Source organism: Silene latifolia, chromosome 7, assembly GCF_048544455.1.
Source record: "Silene latifolia isolate original U9 population chromosome 7, ASM4854445v1, whole genome shotgun sequence".
NCBI classification, from domain to species: domain Eukaryota; kingdom Viridiplantae; phylum Streptophyta; class Magnoliopsida; order Caryophyllales; family Caryophyllaceae; genus Silene; species Silene latifolia.
This window is the reverse complement of record NC_133532.1, coordinates 122,166,399-122,191,904: the sequence shown is the minus strand read 5'-3', so window position 1 is coordinate 122,191,904 and position 25,506 is coordinate 122,166,399. Positions and strand designations below refer to the sequence as shown.

The 25,506-nt window shown below is 42.0% G+C and overlaps 1 protein-coding gene across 1 annotated transcript in view; it reads left to right on the top strand.

The window, feature by feature from the left end:
* Positions 1–8,587: 8,587 nt before the first annotated feature.
* Positions 8,588–25,506, top strand: part of LOC141592884 (putative sesquiterpene synthase) — a 38,677-nt gene continuing 21,758 nt past the window's right edge. Inside the window, exons 1-2 of the mRNA XM_074413766.1 lie at positions 8,588–8,720; positions 9,439–9,709. Of these exons, the coding sequence (XP_074269867.1) occupies positions 8,622–8,720; positions 9,439–9,709 (370 nt within the window). The 5' untranslated portion in view covers positions 8,588–8,621. The remainder of the gene's footprint in view (positions 8,721–9,438; positions 9,710–25,506) is intronic.

The following is a 25,506-nucleotide window of genomic DNA, read 5'->3' as shown; positions in this document are numbered from 1 at the left end:
GCCCGACTTCGTATTATTGTTTTTGAAATAGAATTGTTTTGACTTACTTGCCTCTTATATTGGTTGAAATTGTTGAGATGTTTTAAACCGCATGTGCACCGTAGTCACGGTTGCACTTAGGGTGTCGAATTCCACGTACAAGGAGCAACGGATTACTAGTCGATTTTAATCTAAGAGTTTAGCTAAGCCTAATAAAAGTGAAGGTTGTTTTGTCTAAGGATCTAATTGACTAAATGAAATGCACATAAAACTGAATAATAACGAATGCAAGGATTAAGGTTTAATTCAATAATAAGGGAAGCCCACCTTCGACATATCAAAGTTATGTTTTAAACTCTCAAGTAACAAGTTGCTAGGATGAATTACGGGGTTGGATCGTACTTTAGAAAAGATATATTATTCACTGTTAATGCAGATTATACATAAAGATTGAATCTTGGATGTTCAACATTATAAAGATTAGAATTTTAGTTAATCTCATGCAATCACCAATTTAATGAAGAGTAAGTAAATTTCACCAGTTGCCTCTTCCATAGAATGCTACATGAGGCAACACGGTATTTCAGAGGAAGTACAAGTTTATGAAAAGTTAGAAAATCAAGTGAAGGATGCTTGGAAAGATATCAATGAAGGTACGTATGCTTAAACCGTATGCAATTCCAAAGGCTTTATTAGAGCGGATTCTCTTCTTTGCTCGTGTACCTGATGTCGTTTACAAAGGAAGAACCCAAGGATACACTTTTGTTAACGAAACTATTCAACAAAAGGTTGCTTCAATCCTCATTAACCCTATTCCTCTATAATTGGAACATCGTTTTATCTTATATAGTATATGTTTTATTACTATTATTATCGTTGTATGGTAACAATGAGGCAGGAGTTCGATCCCTACCTATGGGAATGGAGCAAGCTATTTGGCCAGCTGTTTAATTAGCTTTCCGTGGGAGCAACCGCGGTGAGGGAAATTATACACTGTTGTCATTGGTGGACAATCCAATTTTTTTTTACCCTTTTTCGGTGCTTGCATATTGTCGATTGAGAAGCAAATTCGACGTACGTACTTTTGTCTTTTGTATTTCTGGATTTAGGCTGTGGGCACCTCGTCTCCCTAAATCTGCTATCTCATTTTCCAACATAAAATTAGGGTTCTCTCCACACGTTATATATGTATGCGTGAGGAGTAGGGATTTTCTGTCCTACTTTTATGCCCTATTTCACCTAACTTTTGATACATCACTTGTTATAAAATAAAATATTGAAATAAATGTGTTAATTTGATGATGTGTTAAAAGGTAAGCGGAATGGGACATATAATGGGACACCAAATAGGATAGAGGATCCCCACCGCAGCAAACTTACCCTTTTCCAATTTCCTTACGTAGTTACGTATTCATCTAAACAAGTTTACATACGGATAGATCCAAGTATCCAACAAATGTAACTTTTTGAACTTTATATATGAATAGCTGCCAAAAAAAACCTTACTGAACTCACAAATTCTCATTGAAGACATGACATATCCGTCACAAGCTTGTGACGGATACCATTTTACCTCACAATGTACCCACTTTTTCTCTATCTGCAACACTATTCATGTGGTCCCCTTTCTCCACTAACCCATTTTGTTACCATTTTCTCACAAAATATCCGCCACAAATGGTAACTCGTCACAAGGGAGACCAATTGTACTGAACTTGATATTTTCAGGAGAAAGTTTGACATTTTTATCTCGAAGACGATTGACAGTTTAGTTGAAATCATTTTTTTTTTTTATACAAGAAGTAATTTATAAAAGGTAATTGAATACAAATTTAACTAGGGTGAGCAAATTTAGGTCCGGACTGGAAAAACGGACCGGGCCGGACTATTTGGTCTGGACCAAACCCAGACTGAATTATTTTGGTCTGGTCTTCGGTCCTCATTTTTTCATGTTTTGGTCTTCGGTTGGGTCCGATCCAAGACCAGTTAATTAAGTCCGACCGAATGGACCAATTTTCATGTTTTTAAAAACTAATAATTAAAATATTGAATCAAATTAATATTTTATCTTCAAAAGACATTATAAATTAGTCTTGTCAATAATTTTCATAAAAAGAGTAATCTAATTATTTAAATGCATTTTATTTAGCGGAATTAAAATGTAGTTATCGTATACGAAATAGTGAAAAAACTAGTTTTAAGTCCATTTTGGTCCAAGACCGGACCGGACCGGACCAAATATTTCGGGTTCGGTCCAGTCCAAGACCGAAAGTTTTAGGTCCGGTCTTCGGTCCACTAAATTTTTATTTTCGGTCTTTGGTTTGGTCCGGTCTTGGACCGATGCTCAGCCCTAAATTTGTCATCGTTAAAATTAATAAAAAACTTGATCATAACACATATGATATTTTAATGAGTTGTTGATACACAACTAATATGTATTCATTTCTTTCTCATCTCACATGTAAAAACTTTAATTTAGATGTTGTTATATATCACTAAGATATAACGGAATTTCTTATGTAAAACGAATTTACATGTACAAGTATATCATGAAGATATAAATCTTTTCGTAAAACAAAATTACGATAACTATTATATCACAAAGATATAAATTGCTGTTGTAAAACAAAATACAAATATTATTATATCACTAAGATATAAGTCTTGTATGTAATATAATTTATAAAATCCTTTGAATAAAGTGTTAAAACCACGGGACCCTTATGCCGCTTAAAATTTCCGCTATATGCGAAATAATAAGAATACAATAAGTTTTCTAGGACTCATCTATACAATACTATTAAAAGGGGAACTTAAAATGCCACGTCATAAATGCCACCTTACACTACCAAAAAGCCACGTCACTTACTACACATGACATGTCAAATTTTAATATGACATGGCGAGTTAATGTGATATAAATCAATGCCACGTCATAAATGCCACCTTACACTACCAAAAAGCCACGTCACTTACTACACATGACATGTCAAATTTTAATATGACATGGCGAGTTAATGTGATATAAATCAACTTATTATTATATGACATTAATTTAAATATATTTTTTTTCCAAAATTTATATATCCCTTTCAAATTTACATCAAAATTTCATAATTTATAATTAAAATTTACACCAAAGTTTACATCATTATTTCTAATTTTAAAAGTAAAAAAGAAAAAAAGAAAGAAATATTAAATGCAAATAGCATTACAAATATTATACTTTGGACTTTTAAGTTTGTACATAGATTAAACAACAATTAAAATCAAAATTCATATTAAATTTTAAATTTCGACGTTTATTGATAGAATATTTTCAGCAACAAATAAATATCACATAATTCTAATTTACTCCATTTATTAAAAAATAAATATTTTGTTGATATTAAGAGTAAATAATAACATATTTAACATTAAACAAGGTGGCTTTTGTCAACAAAAAAATAAAAAATAAAATAAAAATTAAAGCAAACCTTTAACATTTCATTTCTCCTTGCTCCATATTTATGTTTATATTAAATTTGCTAATTATGAAAAAGAATGCTCAAAAGTCCTAAAACCTTACTACATAACTATTATATATATTAAATTTGATGATAATAATAAAAAGACACCCAAAAGTCATAACATGCATCCTCAATTGGATATAAATGTTCGATGTAAGACAACATTTGTGAGCCGAATTTTACGCCAATATTTTTTTGCCCTCATCGCCAATAAAATCGTAGTTGTATATGTAAATAGTCTTTTTTAAATCTTATCAGTATATCAACATAAAGGTAAGTGTATTAAGGTAAGGTAAATGTATTAAGGTTTTAAATTAATAATTTATTTTTAAGTTCCATTGGTTATGAAATGCTCATCACGTTTTAAAACTTTCTTATGTAGGAACTATCAAGATTTGTGGTAGGTAAATGTATTAAGGTTTGGTAATTGTATTAAGGTTTTAAAATAGGGTTATTTCATGAGAATAATCCATACTAAGGCTACTCTTCCCATATTAATCCAAACTACAGTTTAATCGAGAAAAAACCAATCTTTAACCTTATTTAACTTTTAGTAAACTGGTGGAAGGGCAACCTTGACAACCGGTTTCTCTTGAATATTAATTCTAATAACCTGTAAAACTTCCTCATTTTCACAAACCTTATTTCACCCAACATGTTTTCTGGGTATCTATGCCTTGTAAATGGTTTCAAGCATGTAATTTCCTGATCACCATCACAATTCCATTCCCCCATCACCACTACTCAACAACCTCCAAAATCAACACCGTCAAAACACCACCATACCTCCGCTGAACTCTGACAACTTTTCAAAACCAGTGCTGCTCCGACATCAGGGATTACTGCTCGGTTGAAGAGTAAGAGAAGAGAGGGCGTTAAAGAAAGGAGACACTCTCTGGCGTCAGCGTTGAACGTAGCGATGGTGTCGAGGAGCTGCCAGATAGCACCGCCGTCTTTGACCTGGAGTTCTTATTAGCGCCGTCACTTCTCCTCTAATGCTAAAACCGCTTTCAAACATTTAAGTTTCAATTTTTTTTCAATTTTTATTACCAAATTCGACACGTCCATTGTCACTTTGTCTCGCAATTTCTCAATTGGTTTTTGGTCCAACCAAATAAACTCTGAAAAATCAAAATTTCAAACCCTAAAAATTCATCTAAAATCCCGATTCTTCAAAAAAAATTATGTAAATCAAATTAAAATTTGGATTTGCTTTTGAATTTTGGGCTTAATTTGGATCGAATTTCTGGGCTTGATTTTGGAAGAATTTGTGCGTTTATTAATGTCGATTTTGCTGCATATATTAGAAGTTGAATTTTTGGGTATTTAAGGCTTGTAAATGGTTTCAAGTTTAATGGTTGGCTGAGGTGGTGAAGATCACATGGCTTTATATACGGGCTTGATTTTGGAAAAAATTGTGGGTTTATTGCCTGGCCTGATAACAAGAAGTTAATCATATGATGATGATGTTGTGCAAAGAGTTGGGGAAATGTGGCAGGAGATTAAAAGAGAGGGAAAGAATGAGGAACCAGAAAATTGAGAGAGATTTAGAAAGAAAAGCTAAGAATAAGAGATAATGATTAAGAAGGAATGAAGAATTAGAAGAGAGGATGAAGAATGAAGAAATAAATGGGAAAAAAGAAAATATACAGAACATGAAAAAAAAAAATATGACCTGTTGAGAAACCGGTAATAAGAGGTAAATAATGGCCTGAGTTCACTCAAAGTTAAATGATGTCAAAGATCGGTTTTTTCTCAGTTAAAATATACGTTGGATTAATATGAGAAGATGAGCCTTAGTATGGATTATTCTCATGAAATAACCCTTTAAAATAATAATTCATTTATTTGTTTTTAAGTTCAATTGGTTGCTCATCACTTTTTAAAACTTTCTTATGTAGGAACTATCAAGATTTGTGGTATTGTGCTATTCGAAGGTATATACTTACATCTTTATGGCTCAATGCCCTTTTTCTATTATTATTTAAATAAAAATTTAAATTAATAACGATAAGATTAATATCACGTAAATCAAATTTCACCATTTTATTTCTTATTAATTACTCGATGGATTTTGTCCTTTTTTTTCCCTTAGAGATGGTTCATTGGAGAAAAAAATACTATATGGAGAAAGAAAATATTAGAATTGCTTAAACAACTACTCCCTTCATTCCACTCAATACTATATTATAAACTAACTACAAGATTGACTATAAGTTTTTGACGGAAGACAACATTTGTGAGACAACATTTAAGTAAATATTTTTGTACCGCTATCGCGAAAAGAATTGTATATGTCACTAACTTTTTTTTTTTATCATTGTATCAGCATCAAGGTAAATGTATTAAGATTTTAAATTAAGAATTCATTTATTTATTTTATTTTCCATTGGTTATGAAGTACATCACATTTTTAACCTCGCATATTTGTTGTTTATTTCTTATTTAGGGATATTGAGATTTGTGGTGTTGTGCTATTCAAAGGTAAATATACTTACATCTTTAGACTCAATGTCATCTTTCTTCCATTATTTAAGAGAAACTTAAATTAATAACAAAAATTAATGACTAAGTGATTTTTTTTTATGTAGGGATGGTTTATTGAAGAAAGAAGACTAAGAAGAGAAATATTAGAATTACTTAAACAAATACTCTATTCATTCGACTCAATACTATATTATAAACTAATTATAAGATTGACAACATGAATGTAAATGACTAATTGTTTTTAGGTTCATAAAAAAAATTAGTATTTCAAAAACTTTCAAATGTATGCTTTATTTTGATATGTGTTGTTTTTTAATCATCATTTTTCCTTAGAAAAATAACACTCATAGAATGAAATTGAATTTGCGAGGATCTCAATCTTATTGACATGGATAATAGGTAGCATAAATAATGGAGTGAAAAGCCCAAAAATTATCATTTAAGAAAGGAGTTAGATGTTAAATTAGTGAGGTGAATTAATTATCAATTATTAATAACTATAAAGATGAGAGAAATCGAAAAAGTTTATTTACATCTACATTATTCTTTTGTACACCTTAAATTTAATTTTCATTTTCTTTAATTATACACATGAGACACATGCCTATTCAAAATGACTTTTGATAGAAAACATGATTGAGTGGAATGCTTAGTTTACCTATTTTGAAGTATACGGTTGAATCCCCAAGGTGGAAAATTTGGAGAAATGTCAAAGCACATTTTTGCTTAATATTGTTTAATGGATGGAGTATAAGGACTTAATGATCCAATTATTACGAGTTGCTCCTTTCAAATTCTTAGTTCCGCAATTTATTATAGTACTAGCTACAATATTATGGGTGCTGTGAAATGTTAGTTTTTGTCACAACAATTCTAATCGTGTGTTTTATATTAATTTCGGATTTGTTGATAAAATTTTAATATCTAATTAGTGAGGGTGTTGCATGTTTGGCGATCTTTGTTTGATAATATTATGGTTTCATGTAATGTGATTATGCGAATACCTGTATTATTAATTGATTTTAATCAGCTTCCATTGAGTTACTTCAGTTTTCGATTATGCGAATACCTGTATTATTAATTGATTTTAATCAGCTTCCATTTGCGTATATTATTTGACATATCACAAAGCACGTAAAAGGATTTGAGTAACACCACTTACAATTTAAAACCCTCATAAAAGAACGTCAAATAATGACATGGTTTTGATAAAAGTATTTACTATATAACACTTTAGTTTCTGATTTTACATAAAACTATTGTACAAAAAAACTAATTTGTCTTGATTTTATAGAAGTCTTAAAACATGAAATCATATTGTAGAATGTTATGATTTGATTCACTAAAAATATCATAGTAAAAAACAAAAGATCCCGTGAATTTCACGGGTCACAAAACTAGTTAATAGATTACAAATATTATTATAGCTACCCGAAGAAACACTTAAACCCTCCGAAATAATACTCTAAATGTGTGACACTTAGTCAGAGATTTATGCCTTTGCAATTGAATATCGTACCGACATAATTATTTGAACAATAACACACTTACTCTCAAACTCTCTATATTTTTCTCAATGTAGCACTCCCATAAATAGCTTATAAATATTATTATGACCACCCGAAATAATACTCTAAATGGGTAACACTTAGTCAGAGATTTATGCCTTTCCAACTAAATATCATACTAACATAATTATTTGAACAGTAGCACACTTACTCTCAAACTCTCTATATTTTTCTCGATATAGCACTCCAATAAATGGCTCTTAGTCTCTTACATCTCATTTACAGATTAATGTATTGCTTTGCATGCATGGTATATTTTAACCACAATAAAACATGCAAAGGCGAAATTGTTGTTCAGTTGCTTGCAATTGTCAACATTCATCATGTTAAATTTAACAACGGGCCTGGGCCGCACCCGAACGGAGGAGAAAGAGTCCACAACTTAGGCCCAAGAGGGTTCCACTCTAAAACCAATTGGCGATAGAGGGAGTAGCCCCTTGCCTTATAAAGTGGTAATTCTTCTCCTCTTTTATCAATGTGGGACAACCCTCACATGTGGAACTTTGGGTTTCTTCACACTCCCCCGCACATGTGAGGCCCACTTTTCACACAGACCGACAAATTCATTCAATCGAAGCAACTTTGCTCGTCCGGTACAAACATGGCCAAAGATTAACTCGGACGGACAAATTCAACTGAGCAATTTTTGCTCGTCCGAGGCAAACTTTGGCCCATGAAAACCAGGTCTTTAGCCATGGGCTCGATACCATGTTAAATTTAACAACTGGCCAGGCCGCACCCGAACGGAGGAGAAAGAGTCACAACTTAGGCCAAGAGGTTCCACTCTAAAACCAATTGGCGATAGAGGGAGTAGCCCCTTGCCTTATAAAGTGGTAATTCTTCTCCTCTTTTATCAATGTGGGACAACCCTCACATGTGGAACTTTGGGTTTCTTCACAATTCATCAGCTTCGACGTAGCAAATTTGGTTTGCATAGTGTTTGAGTTATAACAATTATCACATAAGCTCCTTTACCGTTGTAAAATAGTTTCTATAAATAGAAATAAACCGTAACACAAGCCCAACAACTCAACGAACATTTATAATAAACATCAAAAGTAAGCAAAGTCGCGTAAACATGTCTTCTAAAACAATAAGCAATGTTTCTCAAGCCACAGTCGATTTTGAGCCGAGTTGCTGGGGTGATTATTTTCTTCATGTCACTCCCCTTGATGAGGTGCAAATTTCGAAATTCTTAGTTAAATTTTCCGGCTTTCTTATAGCTTACATTAATGTATTATAGTTCGTCCCTTGAAAATTTTAATTCCGAAATACAAATTTCAGTTTTAATTTTACGTAATTAAGTTTAGAGTGTACATAATTCTTCCGCCATTGTATATATAATCTACCTGATGAGAGGGTAGTACTGTCCAACCTCATCCACCATTAAAAATAAAAAAAAACAACTAAAACAACTAAAATAATGATTGTATTTTCCTTAACACAAATTTTTAAGAGAGACGGTCTTTCATTAATGTACTGATAGACGGTATCTCAGGAGATTTACTGGTCCATTAAAAACACCATTAAGAATAACAATACACAAGGAATAATTTTAATCCGTATTTGTTTAGTAAACTCATATCTAACCTTCTATATATATGTTGATGATTTCCAAATTATGGGCATGTTAGTTGTCTCATTGTAGACGGGTATATCCGTCTAAAAATGTAGACGAGTCAAATATGTTACCACTTTTTATAATAAGACAACCCCTACCATCTCACTTGTTGTTTGTCTTATTATGAAAGTGGTAACATATTTGACCCGTCTACGACTTTAGACGGATAGTGTCCGTCTAAAATGAGATTTTGTACCTGTTTAATTAATAGTGTGACGTAAATCTTACATAAAATCCGATTGCTAATTCCAATTAAATATTTTGAAATTGGTAGGCAACTAAGCAAGAAATGGAGCAAGAAGTGGGAAAACTGAAAGAGGAGGTGAAGAATGAGCTCTTGGCCAGAGTTAACGAGCCAACAAAACAATTGGAGCTTGTCGATGCTATCGAACGTCTTGGGGTGGCGTACCACTTTGATACAAATATTGAAGAAATTTTAGATCAATTCTACATGACATATCTCAAGGAATGTGACAAGTATAATCTACATCACGTCTCTTTGGGATTTCGTATCTTTAGGCAACATGGTTTTAATGTATCATGCGGTAAGGTTCCTTCACTCAGAATTATATCAGCTTATATTATATGGATTTTTGTCAAATACCACCTTTAAAAAAAAAAGTTTGTCAAACACAGCCTTTAATAATTTGTTTTTTGTCAAACACGACTTTTTGGCCGGATTCTGACAAGTTCATGACCGCTTGCAATTGGAGGACTTTCAGTATATATTTGAGATAGCAAACGAGGTCCGTTTGAGGCGTTCTTGGACTCGTTGGAAAGGTGGGAGTATAGGATTTCCAAGAGTTGTCAACACGGTGGCCAAAGGTGGCCTTATGTGGGGTTGATTGTGTTGGAAAATTTATGATTTAAGATTTATTTTAATTATAAGTCTTAATAGTGTTTGACCAAGTATTAGTATGAGTTACCAGTATGTTATTATGTAGAATTATGGACTAATTAAGAATTGGTTTAAAGTAGAGTAAAGAGAGAGTATTGATGATTCATACGTTTTGGTATTGCTTAGACACACTATTTAGACACATGTATTTACTATATGAATTATGGCATGATATTTATGATGTTTAACACTCGTCTTTCTAACGGGCAAGAGTTCATCTTTTGGGCTATAAAAAGAACCGTCATTTAGCTCATTGTGCATGGGGTTTTTTTTTTTTGAAATCCATTGTGCATAGGTTTTGATTATGCATAAATAAGTTTTTCTAAAGTATTGTACATACTCTTGGTCCTAAATATTATCATATATACACTTATATATTTATGAATAATATATTTATGAATAATGTCAAGATAATTACTTTACTTTTAACCATAATTATTATTGAGCATTGGGCGATCATCGGTTCGGGGGCTCCTCTTGCTGCTACCGAAGGAGTCCAACGGGTTGTCGTATCTTGGGAGAGGAACGCACTATTTGGTAACCAGTGCAGTGGAGGCGTTATCTCTCTTAGTAAAGCGCCTAGCGCGATTCGACCCAGGCTACATCTTTCTTCTCTACTCTATTTTATATTATTATTCTTTTATTTATGCCTTTTATATTATTGTATATTGTTGTAATATTATTTACGGTAATATAATGCTCCACCTTTTCTAACAGATTGGTGCATAAAGTAAGGCTGGTCAGAGAAAGGGTTAGAACTTTGGGTTTACATCGGGTTGTTAGAGGGGTTTTCGAGGGTCTTTTATTTAATTGGGGGGTTATGATATTTTGTTTGGATTGAAATTTGGTATGTAGGTTGATGGGAGTGCAGGGTATGTTGTAGTTGTATGGTTTGTGGTGGTCGTTGGTTGCAAGTGGTGGTTCAATGGGAGTGAATTGACCCACGAAAAAATCCTACTTTGACTTACATCAACCCCATGTGACCAGCCTTACTTTACACACCAATTTATCCCACATAAGGCCATCTTTGACCGCCGTGTTGACAACCGCTATAAAGCCTATACTCCCACCTTTCCAACAAGTTCAAGAACACCTCAAATCGATCTCGTTTGCTATTTCAAACATCGACTGAAAGTCACCCCATTACGTACAAGTGCTCAAACTTTGGCCAAAATGTCGTGTTTAATTTGACAAAAAAAAATTTTTTAAAGGTTGTGTTTGGCAAAAAATTTTTTAAAAGTTGTGTTTGACAAAAAAAAACTCTTATATTATGTGGTTGTCTAACATATACGAGTACCGTATTTTTTTTTTTAAAAAGGGGGGTTCTTAGATAAAATAAAAGGATAAGTTCACATTACAAATTATAAAGGGCTCTGGGGACAAGGGCGAGATAAGCAGTGGCAGAGCCAGAATTTAAACTTAGGAGGGCGAAAAATTTTTAGAGGAGATAAATGAGTAATTATAATTCAAAAAATTTAACTAAAAACTACAAAAATCTTATCCACAGGGCGGATCCAAGATTTAATGTTTGGGGTAGCAAAAAAAAATAGTTTTTTAATGTATGTGAAGGGATTCGAACCCGGGGCAATGGGTGGAAGACCACAGCATTTACCAGTGAACACAAGATAATTTAGTTAACTACTATTCAGCAATAATTAGGGTAATAAAAATCCGTCTGTTAAACTAATTTTTTTATGTTTGGGGTAGCGGATGTCACCCCTTGCTATTAGGTGGGTCCATCCCCGGAGACAACGCCCTTTAAATCACTATTAAAGACACCAGCTCATCTGGCCTATTTTGGAGTTAATCAAGTGGCAAAATAGCATTCGGACAATTTTTTTTTTTTTTTTTTTTTTTTTGTTCACTCTATGAAAATCACGTAACACACGTTGTTTGGCAAAATGTCAGAGAATCGGGGCCTAGATAATTAGATAATGTGGGACGTGTGGTTCACCATTTGGCATAATGGTTATCTCAAAAATTAATTGTTCTTTGTTTTTGTTGACAACTTGACTGTTCTCAAAGGTGTGATTTTACTACACGTTCGTGATGCCAAATACAAATCTACCTAGTATAAAAACTAGGTTCTTTCAAGGTTTTCCATTGACTGATTTTTTTTAGAAATTTGGCCAATATAAGACCCACCATGTTCTATACACCATTTAATTACCCTCTCTTCTCTCATCTCCTCCAGCCAATTCAAATCTGAAAAATTACTCCGAAGAAAACGATTTTGAGTTTATTTTGCACGTTTTTTTATATAATAAAATCAATGTATTAATTCTCCGTATAATCTAAGCTAATCTAATTTGAATTAATGACAAAAAGATATTCTAATCACCTTGACTGCTCAACATATCAACAAGGTCAAAGACATCCACAAAGAAGTCAACGACTTAGACAGCCTAGCCGTCTGACCCATCGGCTGTTAGCCTGGGTCTCGGCGTGACAACTGCCGTAGGGAATGACACATACCGCGTACTCATATCCAAGACCCTCGGCGGTGAGTCAACATGGCCCGCCGCCACGCCACATAGGTCCCCCCTACCGAGGGGTAGATCGATCTTTCCACCGCTAGCCACTTGGCCACTTGGCCACCACGCGACAAAAGGTGAAAGCCTATAAATACTCCTCAACCTTCATTGAGGAAGGGATCCCACAACTTAACCTAAATACACTATTCATCCTGCAGTAATATCTTCCTTATCTCTCTACAATACATACCTAGCCAAGTAACACAACTTAATCCTTTAAGTTTTACCGACTTGAGCGTCGGAGTGAGTACGCTTGGCACAAAGCCAAGCCCTCGGTTCGTTCATTGTTGCAGGAGAGGCCGAGAGGAACGATAAAGGCAAGAAGGGTTCAACTCAAGACATTATTCTACAAGCCACGGGTGGTAACGATACTTGCTCCGGAATTACACCCAGGAACAATTGCGCCGTCTCTGTGGGGAAAGACACTAGAAGCTAGTCACACTCATTCCCAAAAAAAAAAAAAAAAAAAAAAAAAACAAAAACCCACCCAAAAAGCTAAGAAAATGTCGAAACAACAAGACGCGGTCGTGACCGACGAAACCGCATTCTACCAAGACGATACTTTCAACAACTCGAGTCGTGCGGCCCTCCACCGGCGGAGTAACCCAACCGAGTTCGGGATGCCAATAATACCCGACACGCGCCGCCCGCCCAACCAGGTCACCATCATGGGACATGTGGTTGACGTAGCAAACCTGAAAATGCTCCTGGACCTAATCGATACGCCCGCTCACACCTTTGTCACGCCCGACAAGAGCGGCGGAAACCGTCCAGGAGACCGGGGCCCAAAACGTGACTCCGAGAAATTTGAACGGAGCACTAGGAGAAGCCGACCCGGTCAAGTCGCGGGGAGCCCAAAGTGGGCGCGGTAGACCTAAGTCCTTCCCGCACTCATGGGAGGACAAGTGTCCCGCAGCACGAACGAGGCTTACCCCAAAGGAGCGGAGGAGTCCGACTCAACGAGTTGGAGGAGAAGTCCAAGTCGAAGAAGGAGTCCTTCCCGCTACGAGGAGAGGAGCCGGATTAGGAATGCGAGGAGCCGATCGCCGCGTGTCGTTCGACACGTGGTCGACACCCCTCGGCGCCTACGTCCTAGAAGTCCGGTGCCAACTAAACTCAAGTTGCCACCTCTATCATACAAGGGAGATAGCGATCCAGCCGACCACGCCGAGGCTTTCGAGTCTTACATGTCGGTATGGGAGCGGCCCGATGAGGTCAGTGCCGAGTTTTCCCAACAACTCTGCATGGAATGGCTCAAAGTTGGTACAAGGGGCTTCCCGACGGCTCGGTATACTATTACGCCGACCTAAGGGACGCCTTTCTAGCCCAGTACTCTTGCAACAAGAGAAGGGCCGTGGAGACATCGGACCTCCTAACTATCAAACAGGAGGGAGGCGAGTCTCTACGAAGCTATGTGAAGAGGTTCGACGGAAAGGTCCAGCAGATTCGGGAAATCAATCCCGAATTGGCGGCCTTCGCACTGATGAAGGGCCTCCCAAGGGGAGATTTAAAAAATGAGCTCATCAAGTGCGGAGGCCTGGGCTTGGACGCCGCCAGAAAGTTGGCCGACCAAGCCATCAAGGTAGAGGACTATCACAAGACCTGGGTAGGCCCCAGCGAGGCCGAGCACTCAGAAAAGAAGAGCCGCTGGGAGGACAACCCGGATGAAAGACGCCGTGACAACAACGGGTCACGGTTCGATGAAAGACGCCGTGAGAATAATAGGTCACGGTCAGACAAGTCTGCCTGGAAACAAAGCTCGGCGGATGCCGGGGGGAGCTCGGGAACGTACTACAAAAAACGGTACGATGATCACACCCCCCCTAGTCGTATCGGCCGCCGAGGTCTTCGCTTTGAGCAAGAACGAGGGCCAGAAATGGGAAAGAACCCCTAGGCCGAGGAGTGACGGTGACACGAGCCAGTACTGTGAGTACCACGGCCACACCGGACACTTAACCAACGATTGCCGACACCTGAAGGATGCCATCGAAGAGCTGATCCGGAAGGGGAGCCTCGGCAAATATGTTGCCAGAGGCCAAAAACCAGATGTCGGCGGATCAAATAGCAAGTCCGTTTCTGAGCGAGTAGGAGTAGTCAATGTCGTCATCAGGGACAACGAGAGCGGTGGGTCCGCTCATGGGCACAAACGGCACCTGGATGAACCTCATCAGGCCATCAACTTTGTGCCCAACACAGCCACCCCCACTCCCAACATCCCCGATATGACCATCGGACAGGAGGACTACGAGGGAGTCATCGCTCTTCATAGCGACCCACTTACGATCCCCGGACATAGCCAACCACTTGGTGAAGGAGTGCCCGATTGACACGGGCGCCTACACGAACGTTATGTACAGAGAGTGCTTTCTCGGCCTCGATGCGAGGATTGAAGATTTGAGCCCCGCACCAACCCGTTGTACGCCTTTTCCGGGGCCGTGCCGGTACCCCGGGGTCGGTCAGATTGCCGGTGAGGTTCGGCGAGGGAGGTGCAGCCAAGAATGTTATGTCTGAATTCGTAGTCATCGACGGCACGTCTGCCTACGACGTTCTCATAGGTCGGGTCACTTTGAGCGAAATCGACGCTGTGATATCCATCCGGGCCCTGACATTGATATATGTCTCGGACCAGGGGGAGGCGCGTAAGCTCGTCTCGAAGAACGAGGAGGATCCCGGTTTATGGGAGGTTCACGCTAACGGCCCCTCCACGACGAATAGCTCGAAGGCCGACATCGTTATCATCAGCCCAAACGGAGACGTGTTTGAGCACGCCTTGAAACTTACCTCAGTGGCCTCAAACAATGAATCCAAATACGAGGCGGTGATAACCGGAGTTGAGCTAGCTAAAACCGCCGGGGCAGAGCGTATCATGGTGAAGACAGATTCACTCTTAGTGACCAACCAGATCAGAGGAGAGTGCGAAGCCCAGGACTACGAGACGATAAGGTATCTAGTGAGGGTGAGAGATGTCGCTTCAGAACTAAAATCCTTCCGGATCAAAGACACCCCCAGATCCAGGAAACGAATTTGGGACCATCGGCATGGTCGAGGGAGCAGAGACCGAGGAGGTAGAGATTGATCCGGGTCGCACCGTAACCGTCGGTGTCAACCTGGAACCAAAATTCAGAGCCGGCCTCCTGGATCTGCTGAGGAAGAATAAAGATGTTTTCGCATACTCAGCGGCCGAGATGCCAGGCGTGAGTCGGGAGGTGATTGTTCACAAGTGAACGTACTCTCAACCGCCGCCTTGATCAAACAGAGAATGAGGAACTCCTCGGCCGAGAAGGACGAGGCCATAAAAGCCGAAGTAGATAAATTACTAGCGGCGGGTTTCATCATGCCTTGTACTTATCCTGAGTGGTTAGCCAACGTTGTAATGGTGAAGAAGTCATCGGGGGCATGGAGAATGTGTGTAGACTTTACCAACCTTAATAAAGCATGCCCCAAAGATTGTTATCCCTTGCCTCGAATAGATAGTTTAATCGACGCCACGGCGGGCTACACCATCTTGAGCCTTTGGACGCCTTCTCGGGGTATCACCAAGTGTTTATGGCCGAGGAAGACATGCCTAAATGCGCATTTATCACCGCCAACGGCACATACATGTACAAAATGATGCCGTTTGGTTTGAAGAACGCCGGAGCAACGTACACGAGGCTGGTGGATAAAGTGTTCCAAAACCAAAAAGGACGAAACATCGAGGCTTACGTCGACGATGCTATTGTAAAAAGCAAGTCCGACAAATGAGCATCCGGCCGATTTACACGAGACATTTCGTTCACTAAGGAAATACAAGATGAAGCTCAACCCAATGAAATGCAACTTCGGTATCAAGGCGGGTAAATTTACGGGTGTACTTGTCGGTGCGAGGCATAGATGCCAATCCGGACAAAGTCCGAGCAATCCTAGACCTGCCGGAACCAAGGAATCGAAAAGAGGTTATGATCTTGGCCGGGAGAATGGCGGCTCTCGCCGTTTCATCTCTCGGTCAGCCGACAAGAGCACCCCATTCTTCAAAGTGTTGAAAGGAAATAAAGACTTGGTGGGGGGAGGAAGAGCACGGCTTTCAAGCAACCGAAAGCTCATCTTCGACTCTCCCAACTCGTCGGCCGATCTTCGGGGGAGACGCTATACCTATACATAGCGATTACCTCGGCCACGGTCGATCTTTGTGATCGTCGGGGAAGAAGACAAACAAGAACACCCAATCTACTTTGTCGACCATACACTCTGTTGCCGCCGAGAGAAATTACCCACTAATTGAAAAAGCAGCCTTCGCCGTTGTCGTCGCCACAAGGAAGTTAAAACCCTACTTCGACGCACACCCCGTGACGGTCCTAACCGATCATCCGTTGGAGAAAGCTTTGGAAAAATTCGAACAATCCGAGAGCTCATCAAGGGGCGTGGAGCTCTGGTTTCGGCATTCAAGACAAACCAAGGCCTTCGATAAAGGGGCAAGCACTTGCGATTTCTGGCCGAATGCACATATCGAAAGAGCCAAACCAGGCATATGGGAGGTCTACACCGACGGCTCCTCCACGACGAACTCAGAGCCGGCATCCTTATCATCAGCCCAAACGGGACGAGTTTGAGTATGCCTTGAAATTCACCTTCTCGGCCTCGAACAACGAATCCGAATACGAGGCGGTGATAACCGGAGTCGAGCTAGCTAGGGCCGCAGGAGCAGAACACATTGTGTTGAAGACGGACTCACCGTTGGTTACTATCCAAATCAGAGGGGAGTTTGAGGCTCGGGACGACGGAATGGTAAGATACCTAGAGAGGGTAAAAGCCGACATAGCAAAGTTGAAATCTTTCCAAATCTGTTGCGTTCCCAGATCCGAGAACAACCGGGCCGACGCTCTTTCCAAACCGCCAGCTCAACCATCAAGAATGTCACCGAACCGTCTTTGGTAGATATCAGGAATGCGAAAAGCATCACTGAGACCGTCGGCATGGTGGGTAACATAGAGACCGAGACAACGTGGATGACTCCGATAATGAAATACAAACTTACAGGCCGCAATCCATCGGCCAAAATAAAAAGGATCGCCGCCAGGTACTTGGTGTTCGAAGGAGAACTGTACAGAAGATCCGTAATAAGACCACTATTGAAGTGTGTCGGTCCACCGACGACAGGCGATCATCGACAGAGATTCACGAAGGCATCTGTGGACATCACATGGGGGCAAGAACACTAGCCCACAAAGCTCTCCGAGCTGGCTACTTCTGGCCCACCATGCTTCAAGATTCCACAACAAAGACCAAGAAGTGCACGAACTGTCAGATGCATGCCCCGGTAATACACGCTCCCTCCAGGGACCTACAACCGGTGCTTAGTCCCCTTCCTTTCGCACAGTGGGCAATGGACATGCTAGGGCCGTTCCCAACGGCCTCCGGAGGAAGGAAGTTCTTAATCGTCACCGTTGACTACTTCACCAAATGGGTTGAAGTCGTAGCGATACCAGCGAAGACCACAAAGCGGCCGTCGAAAGGTAATGCTGGGAAAATGTTATAACTCGCCGGATTACCCCAAGTTATGGTATTTGACCACGGTGAGAGTTTTGGAGCGACGATAATGAATCTGGTTAGAAGAACTTGGCATCAAGTTTGCGTACTCCTCCGTCTGCTACCCACGAGAGCAACGGGCGGGCGGAGGCGACCAACAAAACAATCCTCAACGGTTTGAAGAAGACAGTTGAAGACCTTAAGGGAAGGTGGGCCGATGAACTACCGGCGTCCGTGGTCCCTTCGGACCACGGAGAAAGAAGCAACGGGTACACCCCCTTCCACCTAGTCTACGGTTCAAGCGATCCTACCAATCGAAGCAATGCATCGACATTCGGGACGGCTACCTTTAACCTTGATTGAAAACGAGGAAGGCCCGAGAGCTTCCCTAGACTGGTCGAAGAAAGCCGAAATACACAAAGCACGCCTCAACTTAGCCGTATATCAAAACCGGATGAAGAGAGCCTACAACCGAAGAGTCCACAAAAGGGACTTAAAAATGGGAGACCTAGTCCTAAGGAAGTCGGCTGCCACCAACAAAGGAAATATTCATGGTAAACTGACGGCCAACTGGGAGGGTCCCTACAAAGTGGTCGAAGAAATGAGGCCGGGTACATACCGGCTGACAGACATGGGAGGTGTGCCTTTGATGAGCCATTGGAACACCGATAACTTGAGAAAATACTTTGTATAGCGGCGGAGGTGTCCAAACCCATTGTGGACACCCCAACGCACGATCATAACAAACAAATAAATCGCCCAAGTTTTCCATCAAAGTGTTTGTCCCCTCCACAAATTGCCACCAGGCAGGAACTCAAAGAGAAGAATTGCTATCGAAGCCGCAACCCCGATTACCTCGGCCAAAGCCGAGAGCGACGGGAACACGACGGTCGATGCGCTAAAAAAGAAACGTATACTCGGTGCAATTGAGACGCCAATCTAGCGGTCAATATGCCTGCGATTTAACGCTATCGAAGCCGCAACCCCGATTACCTCGGCCAAAGCCGAGAGCGACGGGGAACACGCCGGTCGATACGCTAAAAAAGAAACGTATACTCAGTGCAATTGAGACGCCAATCTAGCGGTCAATATGCCTACACAGTTACGAACGCTATCGAAGCCGCAACCCCGATTACCTTGGCCAAAGCCGAGAGCGACGGGGAACACGCCGGTCGATACGCTAAAAAAGAAACGTATACTCAGTGCAATTGAGACGCCAATCTAGCGGTCAATATGCCTACACAGTTACGAACGCTATCGAAGCCGCAACCCCGATTACCTCGGCCAAAGCCGAGAGCGACGGGGAACACGCCGGTCGATACGCTAAAAAGAAACGTATACTCAGTGCAATTGAGACGCCAATCTAGCGGTCAATATGCCTACACAGTTACGAACGCTATCGAAGCCGCAACCCCGATTACCTCGGCCAAAGCCGAGAGCGACGGGGAACACGCCGGTCGATACGCTAAAAAAGAAACGTATACTCGGTGCAATTGAGACGCCAATCTAGCGGTCAATATGCCTACACGATTCTAAACGCTATCGAAGCCGTAACCCCGATTACCTCGGCCAAAGCCGAGAGCGACGGGGAACACGCCGGTCGATACGCTAAAAAAGAAATGTATACTCAGTGCAATTGAGACGCCAATCTAGCGGTCAATATGCCTACACGATTTAACGCTATCGGCCGCAACCCCGATTACCTCGGCCAAAGCCGAGAGCGACGGGAACACGCCGATCGATACGCTAAAAAAGAAACGTATACTCGGTGCAATTGAGACGCCAATCTAGCGGTCAATATGCCTACACACGATTCTAAACGCTATCGAAGCCGCAACCCGATTACCTCGGCCAAAGCCGAGAGCGACGGGAACAAGCGGTCGATACGCTAAAAAAGAAACGTATACTCAGTGCAATTGAGACGCCAATCTAGCGGTCAATATGCCTACACAGTTACGAACGCTAAAGACGTTAAACACGGTTGAGACATGCATTCAAACTGCCCCGGTCATGCCGAGTGTAAAAACGAAGGCACTCAATTAATAACGCAAGAAGACAAGTAAAGGATCGTGATCAGAGTCCCGGCCAAGCCGAGGACCAAAAAGATAAAACTTTATTAAAGATGATTGCAAGGAGAGTACAAACGACGGCCGTCCCCATAAGGATAGCCTAAACTCTACCTACCAAAGCTTTACAAAAAGCGAGGAAACAAAAAAACAAAAGGTTACAGACTTGGGATTTGAAGCGCCAAAAGGATGGCAGGGAGAGAAGGCTCAATAATTGACCCCCGAACAGCTAAAGCTATCCGAGACGCCGGGTGAGTCTGGTGACGATCGCCCGTCTCCCTATGCCTGTTGCTGCCCTCCGTCAGTAGCAGCAGCATCTTCGGTGGCCGGCTTTGAGGAAGGCTGAACATTTTCAAGCAACTTCAGCCTCTCACCCTCCTTCACTTTCGCATCATAGGCCGCCTTGGCCTCAGCTATCTGAGCCGCCTTCGCTGCCTCCGCCTTCTCTGCAGCTCGCCCTCTCCGCAAAGACGCCCATCTCGTCCGTAAGTGTTCAAATTTATCCCACGGGAAAGAGCCCTCGGGGACGAGTCTTTTTATTGCCTCCCTGGCCGCCTCCTCGACCTGGTCCCGGAACTGGGCGCACATTTTAGGGAGAAGAACATCTTGAAGCATTTCAATATCCTTCTCCTTTTGAGCAAGAGCAGCCTGCGCGTCCCTGAGCGCCTCGGCCTGGTTGTGGAACAGATCCTTCCACTTTTCTCCCTTGGCAGCCACGGCGTCATAAGCATCCTTGTACTTGTCCCGCTCCCCCATCATCCTGGCAGTGGCGGCATCAGCTTCCTCCACTTTGGCCCTCTCGGCCCTTAGCAGCTTCTCAATTTCCTCCACGCGCCAAGGTGGCAAAAAAGAGATCCGATTTAGCCTTCGCGGCTTCCCCCTTTGCGGCGAGAGAGATCAAGTTTAAGCTTTGCGATCGGCGGCGCAGCTTGGCCCATGGTCTTCCGCTCCAAGATGTAGGAGCCGGCTTGTTGGGTCCACTTGGCCATCCTCTTATATAATTTCACACCCTCTGCCACAAGCTCGGAGGGAGGTATCTTCTGAACCGAGGAGTCAACGATGACATTTCTGTCACCCGCCTTCTCAATAGCCTTCTCAGGCTGCTTCCCTACTTGCCGTTCAGTGAGAACGGCGGCTGCCGAAGGAGGATCTACAAAAAATTTACACAGAGCATCCATGTCACCATGCATTGACACATCAGAAAGCCGGTCATCTGGGATGTCCAACGAACCGGCTAAATCCGAACCACAAGTTAGATCCGTACCAGTCTGGACCCTCTTGGTTCGAGGGCCGGCTGAGTCAGTCTTCTCCCCGGCAGCGATGGAAGCAGACGGAGGATCTTATCTCTTCTTCGGAGAAAAGGCCTTAGCAACGGTCACCGACCCATCAACGATTTCGATGACCTCCACAGGCTCCTGAACCACGAGGGTCGAAGAGGGAGCTGGCACAGACGCCGCCGCCAACCTGGACGCTGCCTTCTTTGTTCTCTTTGGCACGCCCCCGAGAACCCTTGCTCAGGCGCCGCCGGATCCGGCGACAAATTTTGCTTATCCATGAGCTCGTTGGGAGACGGTCTACGATCACGCAAGTCGGCCGTAGGATCTTTGTCTGACGACCTTCCCGTCCTTGTCAAGCCCTAACCTCTCCAAGTCCCTCTCAGACAGATCCTGACCAAACCGATCTGCAAGAAATCAAACAAAAGTTACATAGAAGAAGTAAAACAAGGCTCCAAAAACAGGAATATAACAAGCAAAGGTGGGCCTCACACCGACCCCACTCACCCTGGTTGAGGGCCGGTATGAGGCCAACGCGGCAAAGCATCTCGTCTTGAAGAATGATCTGAGTTGGGGGCAGCCATCCTTTCTCAGCGTCAAACAAATGCATCGCCCGCTTCTCATCCGCGGTAAGGGGGACCAACGAAGCGTCCATCTTAACCTTACCCCGGGAGATACATTTCTCGTATTCTTCCCGGGTCTCACACCGCAAGTAAACAGGGCTCTAGAAAGACCGAGGCAATGGGTAGTCCTCCGGCACTTGAACGTACACCCATCGCCGTTGCGGTCTTTGCAAGAAGTAAGCTTGTTCACGGAGATATAGCCAGCTCGTCGCACGCTGTACCACCCCACTTTACCGAAGCAATTGACGGTCGTAAATGATGAAGGCGGCGGAATAAGTTGACTGTCGGGATCTCCCCCATAAAAAGACAGAGCCACACAAAGCCAACTATCGTCCTCATGGCGGCGGATGTAGTTGGGCCACGCGACGTTCATAGCTTTGATGATGGCCATGACATATTGATTCAGAGGAAACCGCAGCCCATACTCCGGTGCCCGATATACACGCCGGTGTGACCGGTGGAGGGCAACAGACCACCCGACCCTTCTTAGGGATGACGATCTTGTACCCCTCACCGAGGAAGAAATGGCCTCCGAAAAATGTCTCGTAGGAACAATGGCGAACTTATGGGACCAAGCACGGTCAAGACCGGTCGTGCGGGGCTCGCCATGATCCGGGATAGACTGACCTCCCACCATCGAGTCCTCTCATCCTCATCAAGATCGTCATCCTCATCCTCCCTTTCCTCCAAAATTGGTGGATCGACTACGGGAGAAGGAGACCTAGGGCCCCCAAACCTTATCGGGACGGCGTCTAGTATCCCCTCCCCATCAAGACGCGACGGGGAACCCTCCGGCGCAGAAGTGCTAGTTCCGGCGTCAGCAGAAGACATAATAGCAATAATTATTTAACAAAATAAAAAGTGAAGAAATTTGTCTGTTTACCTTGAAGAAAAACACTCACGAGAGTAACAACTCGAAAATTAGAAGACAAGGAAGCCCTTGAGAGTTTAGAGAGAAGAAAAATTTTGGAGAATGAAATTGGTGGCCAATTTCATGAATAACGCCCTATTTATAGGGAAAAGCTCATAAAGAAGGACCAATCATGAACTTGACCCATGAAGCATCGTCCAATCAGCGTGCGAGACACGTGTTGGACATGCAACCACGGATGTCAATCGTTGCAACAGTTAGACGTCAATCAATGCAACAGTGACCAAGCGTCTTCAACACGCCCATTCATATCTCTCCGCCTATTCACCTTCCTCAACAAATTCCCAAGCATCTGTTCTCCGCCGGCCACTCGATCAACCAAGCTAGGTAGCGCCGCCGGGGCAATAAAAAACAACCAAGCACTCTCAACCCTGGTCTCGGCCAGCGTCACTTTCTTTTCCACATCGGATACCCTTTACGCATCCATGTGGAGGGGGGATATGGTACGGCCTAAGGTAGACCAGGCCGAGGTAAAAGAAGCCGCCGCTGAAGAAGCCGATGCAGAACATTTGTTACAAATTACTTGCGCAGAATATACGCTCAAACGTACATCGGAGCCCATACCACGGCATAGACTACGCTGGGGGCAAATTGATGGGGCATATTCTGCACCGCTGACCAAGTCAACATATTGAACAAGGTCAAAGACATCCACAGCAAGTCAACGACTTAGACAGCCTAGCCGATGCAGCCCATCGGCCTGTTAGCCCGGGTCTCGGCGTGACAACCTGCCAGCCGGGACACATACCCGCGTACTCATATCCAAGACCCCTCGGCGGTGAGTCAACATGGCCCGCCGGCCTGCCATAGGTCCCTCGGCCGAGGGGTAGATCAGTCTTTCCACCTGCTAGCCACTTGGCCACTTGGCCACTACGTGACAAAAGGTGAAGGCCTATAAATACTCCTCAACCTTCATTGAGGAAAGGATCCCACAACTTAACCTAAATACACTATTCATCTGGTAATATCTTCCTTATCTCTCTACAATACATACCTAGCCAAGTAACACAACTTAATCCTTTAAGTTTACTGACTTGAGCGTCGGAGTGAGTACGCTTGGCACAAAGCCAAGCCCTCAGTTCGTTCATTGTTGCAGGAGAGGCCGAGAGGAACGATAAAGGCAAGAAGGGTTCAACTCAAGACATTATTCTACAAGCCACGGGTGGTAACGATACTTGCTCTGGAATTACACCCGGAACAATTAATATAATCTAATTCTTTTAAATGATCTCAAGAAAGTGATTACAAATATTTAACATTTAAAAATTACTTATGTTTTTTGAAGAAATTGTTTTAAAATCTTCAAAAAAAATCCGAAAACTAAATTTAACAATTTATTTCAAAAAATTCTCTTCAAAAATCTTGTAATTCAGTATAGGAAAAATATGCCATTAAACCATAAAAAAAAAGATTTAGGAATTTAATTGATAAATATTCTTCAGAAAATACCCAAGTCATTTAAATTTAATAGATTTGATTTCCGTTCTTAGAAATACTCTATTGTTTTGTCAAAAAAAGAAAATAAAGAAACTTCAAAAAAGGGGAAGATTACATTCAAAATATGGGATTTTTTAAAATTAACGAAAATAAGTTTTAAATAAATGAAAAAATAATAATTTAAACATAATATAGGCAACGAAATAAAGTTGATGGGGCATATTCTGCACCGCTGACCAAGTCAACATATTGAACAAGGTCAAAGACATCCACAGCAAGTCAACGACTTAGACAGCCTAGCTGATGCAGCCCATCGGCCTGTTAGCCTGGGTCTCGGCGTGACAACCTGCCAGCCGGGACACATACCCGCGTACTCATATCCAAGACCCCTCGGCGGTGAGTCAACATGGCCCGCCGGCCTGCCATAGGTCCCTCGGCCGAGGGGTAGATCAGTCTTTCCACCTGCTAGCCACTTGGCCACTTGGCCACTACGTGACAAAAGGTGAAGGCCTATAAATACTCCTCAACCTTCATTGAGGAAAGGATCCCACAACTTAACCTAAATACACTATTCATCTGGTAATATCTTCCTTATCTCTCTACAATACATACCTAGCCAAGTAACACAACTTAATCCTTTAAGTTTACTGACTTGAGCGTCGGAGTGAGTACGCTTGGCACAAAGCCAAGCCCTCAGTTCGTTCATTGTTGCAGGAGAGGCCGAGAGGAACGATAAAGGCAAGAAGGGTTCAACTCAAGACATTATTCTACAAGCCACGGGTGGTAACGATACTTGCTCTGGAATTACACCCGGAACAATTGGCGCCGTCTGTGGGGAAAGACACTAGAAGCTAGTCACATTCATTCCCAAACAAAAAAAAAAAAAAAAAAAAAAAAAAAACAAACAAAAACCCTCCCAAAAAGCTAAGAAAATGTCGAAACAACAAGACGCAGTCGTGACCGACGAAACCACATTCTACCAAGATGATACTTTCAACAACTCTGGAGTCGTGCAGCCCTCCACCGGCGGAGTAACCCAACCAGAGTTCGGGATGCCAATAATACCCGACACGC